Source organism: Hordeum vulgare, chromosome 4H, assembly GCF_904849725.1.
Source record: "Hordeum vulgare subsp. vulgare chromosome 4H, MorexV3_pseudomolecules_assembly, whole genome shotgun sequence".
Taxonomy (NCBI): domain Eukaryota; kingdom Viridiplantae; phylum Streptophyta; class Magnoliopsida; order Poales; family Poaceae; genus Hordeum; species Hordeum vulgare.
This window is the reverse complement of record NC_058521.1, coordinates 519,188,568-519,192,971: the sequence shown is the minus strand read 5'-3', so window position 1 is coordinate 519,192,971 and position 4,404 is coordinate 519,188,568. Positions and strand designations below refer to the sequence as shown.

At 57.7% G+C, this 4,404-nt stretch overlaps 1 protein-coding gene across 1 annotated transcript; it reads left to right on the top strand.

The window, feature by feature from the left end:
- Positions 1-854: 854 nt before the first annotated feature.
- On the top strand, positions 855-3,528 carry LOC123449239 (protein DETOXIFICATION 48-like). Its single transcript, XM_045126382.1, has 2 exons — positions 855-1,287; positions 1,609-3,528. Exons 1-2 carry the CDS (start codon positions 1,153-1,155, stop codon positions 3,379-3,381), a joined length of 1,908 nt encoding a protein of 635 aa, XP_044982317.1. The 5' UTR covers positions 855-1,152; the 3' UTR covers positions 3,382-3,528.
- Positions 3,529-4,404: the final 876 nt, after the last annotated feature.

Here is a 4,404-nt window from a genome sequence, read left to right as displayed (position 1 = left end):
GCCATAGTTTCTGGACGCCCTGCTGCCCAGTACTTTGTGGGTGAAAATGCTGCCCGCCTAGCTAGCCCATCTCATGGCTGATGGTTCTGTATACACGACGTCATGGGTATCCAGCAAAAGTTATAGAAAAAAGTTGAAGTGAGAACCGAAAAGAAGTGACTCGTCGAGAATAACCGCGCGGCGCATGCTAACAGCGTAGGTCAAGCTGAGAGAGAGGCCAGGGGTCGATCGACCCATCCCAAACCCTACCCTACGCGCAGTTCGGCGGTGAACCACTGATTCATCCGTCACCGGTCCACTTGCATGATACTCCCTCCGTCCGTCGGTAATATAAAAACATTTTCTTATATCATAGAAACTGTACATAATTACCGGGGCAATAGCTCAGTGAGAAGGACGCGGTTGTGTTTACCTTGCGGACCGGGGTTTGATTTCCGGCGAAAGCAAATTTTCATGATCTCATTTAGGTGGATTTCTTCTATAAAAAACACTTTTGCTTTCCTAGAAGCTACTGTTGATGGATTTTTTATAATTACGGAGGCAAAAGCAACGGGGCAAGTAATGTGCGTCGATGATTTCGCTGTCAGGGGAGGCGAAGTTGTTGGGTCCGATTTTCCGACAGATGAGGCGTGCGAGATTATGCCATTCCGCAGCGCGAAGGGATAGCGGAATTCTGAGACAGGCGCATATATGCGGAGGCAACTTCACATACTGTATTAATTCCATTCCTTCGTTCGTTCGTTCCATGGGAGAAAAAAAAACGCTCCGGCCCCGCGCGCGAATTGGGACACGTACCGCTGCCTTCCGTTCCCCCGCCCCCGCGCGCGCGTGTATATATACGGGCAGCCGCATCCCCCCCTCCCACACCGCGACCCAAACCAACCAACAAATCACTCGCCACTCACCAGCCGAGGAGACCAAAAGGCCGAACAACCAGCACCAATCCCACGGAGAGAGAGAAAGCTGGCTCGTAAGCTAACGAGTCAAATGTACTTGTAGCTTGTACCGCTCACCAATCAGCGCTGGACAGCAGCCAGCGGCTAATATCTCCTCCAACAGTGCAAAGATCGGTGTCGATTGAGAGAGGTCGAGCGAGCCAGACGCCGGCCGGGGTCGAAGCGCTTTCCGTCCAGCCGGCCGAGCCCAGCCATCATGTGCAACACCGGCGCCAGCCCTCCCCCATCGCCGCCGCCCCTCGCCTCCTTCAAGAACTCCTCCCACCTGCTCCACCCCGTGGGTGACGACGACGACAGCCACCATTGCGGCCGCGCACTCGCGCTCTCCAAGGTATACGTGCGTGCGTGCTCTACATGTAGATGCGCACATTCTTTCTCGCGTATGCTACCTGATCTAGCCTGCTAACCTGTCTCTCGATGCCTGAATCTGCATGTGCCTGCCCGTAAATTTTCATACTGCCACGGCATGCACACGTACGAGCAGGGTAGACATTGAGCTGCTAGCTAGCTTGAAAGGTCACTGCCTAGCTAGCTAGCTACAATACTCTAGTTTGCTTCTGTTGAGTGTTGGGAAATAGTTTGCTTTTCTGAACTGAGCTGAGCTGATTTGTTCAGCTGCTTAATAATCTTACGTGTGTACGGATGGCACCAGGTGGCCGGCGAGGCGCGGGCGATCGGACGGTTGTCGGTGCCGATGGCGGTGACGGGGCTGGTCATGTACTCCCGCTCCTTCATCTCCATGCTCTTCCTCGGCCAGCTCGGGGAGCTGGCGCTCGCCGGCGGCTCACTGGCGCTGGGCTTCGCCAACATCACAGGCTACTCCGTGCTCTCCGGCCTGGCGCTCGGCATGGAGCCCATCTGCGGCCAGGCCTTCGGCGCGCGCCGCGGCAAGCTCCTGGCGCTCGCGCTCCACCGAACCGTGCTGCTGCTCCTGGCGGTGGCGCTGCCCATCTCCCTGCTGTGGATCACCTCCACGGGCCACATACTCAAGCTGCTCCGCCAGGACGAGGGCGTGGCTAGCGCGGCGCAGACGTTCGCGGCGTACGCGTCGGCCGACCTGGCGGTGCTCGCCGTCCTGCACCCGCTGCGGGTGTACCTCCGGTCGCAGAACCTCACGCTGCCCATCACTGCCTGCTCCCTCTTCTCTGTGCTGCTCCACGGGCCAATCAACTATCTCCTCGTGGTGCGCCTCCGCATGGGAGTCGCCGGCGTCGCGCTCGCCGTCGCGCTCACCGACCTCAACCTGCTCCTGGCGCTCCTATGCTTCCTCGCTATCTCGGGGGCCCACAGGGACTCGTGGGTGGGTCCGACCTCCGACTGCCTCCGCGGTTGGGGGGCCATGCTCCGCCTCGCCGTTCCCACTGCCACAGCGGTGTGCCTCGAGTGGTGGTGGTACGAGCTCATGATCGTGCTATCGGGGCTTCTACCCAACCCGCGCGCCACCGTGGCCTCCATGGGGATCCTCATCCAGGCCACGTCGCTCGTCTACGTGTTCCCTTCTTCGCTCGGCCAGGGCGCGTCCACGCGCGTCAGCCACCAGCTCGGCGCGGGTCGCCCGGCGGGCGCCCGCCGCGCCGCCGGCGCCGCGCTCTTCATCGGCCTCGTCATCGGCGCCGTCGCTTCCACCTTCATGGTGTCGGTCCGCAACCACTGGGGCCGCATGTTCACGTCGGACTCGGAGATCCTGCGGCTCACCGCGGTGGCGCTCCCGATCGCGGGGCTGTGCGAGCTCGGCAACTTCCCGCAGACCGCCGGGTGCGGGGTGCTCCGCGGGAGCGCGCGGCCCGCCAGCGGCGCTCGCATCAACCTGGCCTCCTTCTACCTGGTGGGCATGCCGGTGGGGTTGGCGCTGGCCTTCGGCGCGCGGCTGGGCTTCGCGGGGCTGTGGCTCGGCCTCCTGGCGGCGCAGGCCGCCTGCGCGGTGTGGATGGCGCGCGCCGTGGCCGCCACAGACTGGGACGTCGAGGTGGCCCGCGCCAAGGAGCTGACGAAACCCACTACTACCACCTCCAACAACTCCCAAGGCAACACCAACATATCAAGCGCTACCACCAAGACAGCGATAACTGCTGCTAGCAGCAATGCCGGTGGTAACAAGAACAACAAAAACGGCTACGTGCCCATCAGCGAGAGCGGGAACGACAAGGATGCGCTACAGAAACTGGAGGAAGGGCTCATGTCCATGGCCAGCACTGGCGGTGCCAGCGGCAGCAATGGCGACACGAGTGCCGTTGATAGAGACAGCCAGAGCAGCAGCAACAGCAGCTTCAGCGGCAGCGGAGCTGTTTGTACGGCGGCGGAAGGAAAGGAGCAGAGCGTCTCGGAGAGGGCCCCGCTCATCAGAGTGGGGGACGAGGAGGAGGAGGAGTCGCACGATGGCGATGGCGATGGCGATGGCGATCGCCGTGGGGGTGGCCAGGTCTAGTGTGGTCGCTCCGTCGATTGATTCTGGGTTTTGGTAACTCTAGGCTGTTTCTGTTGACTTGTTTGATCCATCTCCACGCCATCTTCTTTTTCGGTGGCGAGGTTTTGATAAAGAGAGAGAAAGTATTGAGGAGGAAATGATTATGTATATTGGCCTTCTTAGTATTTATATTTTTCTCCTTATTATTACCATTACCCAAGATTGGTCCTAGCTAGTAGTAAGCCTTCTGTAAATAGGAGTACTACAGTACGTATTGCATAATAAGAGGTCCAATATATATATATATATATATATATATATATATACTGGTGCGTGATGAAAGTCGAAAAGTGCTTCACACGTGTGTTGGCACGCAGCCATCCATCCATGTCCATGGACGTGGTACGTAGCCAATGCCGAATGGCACTGTTGGTGGCTCTAGCCTGATGATTTGAGGCGAGTTGGAGGGGGCGCGGCTTTGAGCCCTGTAGCGCTGTTCCCCCAGTGGATGCAAGCGTGCGGGGCCAATGGTGTTGCTTGCTGCCATTTCCACGCACACCGCTTCCGCCTCGAACTCATTTGCACCTCCTTTTTGTGCGTTTCCTTTTGATAAAGCGGCTGGCTGGGGGAGCGTACCGTCCTCCGATATCTACAAAGCACCACCCGGCGGGAAAAGCTGCCCTTGGTGTCTTGCGATTTTGCGAAGAATAAACTTTATGCAGCGCAAAGGGACGATGCTGCATGCCTCTGTTTCCCCTCTCAGGTCACCCTTTTTCCTAAAAGGATCTTACCGCAAATATTTGGCACTGCTCACCGTACAAACGTCGAATAAAGCATGGAGTTTATAGCGCCACCCAGGGATACTGCTGCTCGGATTTGGAAAAGGCCACTTTGTGCATCGGTGGATTGCTCACCATCACTTTCCTCATTCTCTGTTTGGGTTTGCCATTCATTCATTCATAAATAATTGTGTTTGTTTTTGTTACCAACTCTTTTGAGGTTGAGCTTGTCAACTTTAACTAGTACCAGAAGGTTTTTCTGTGC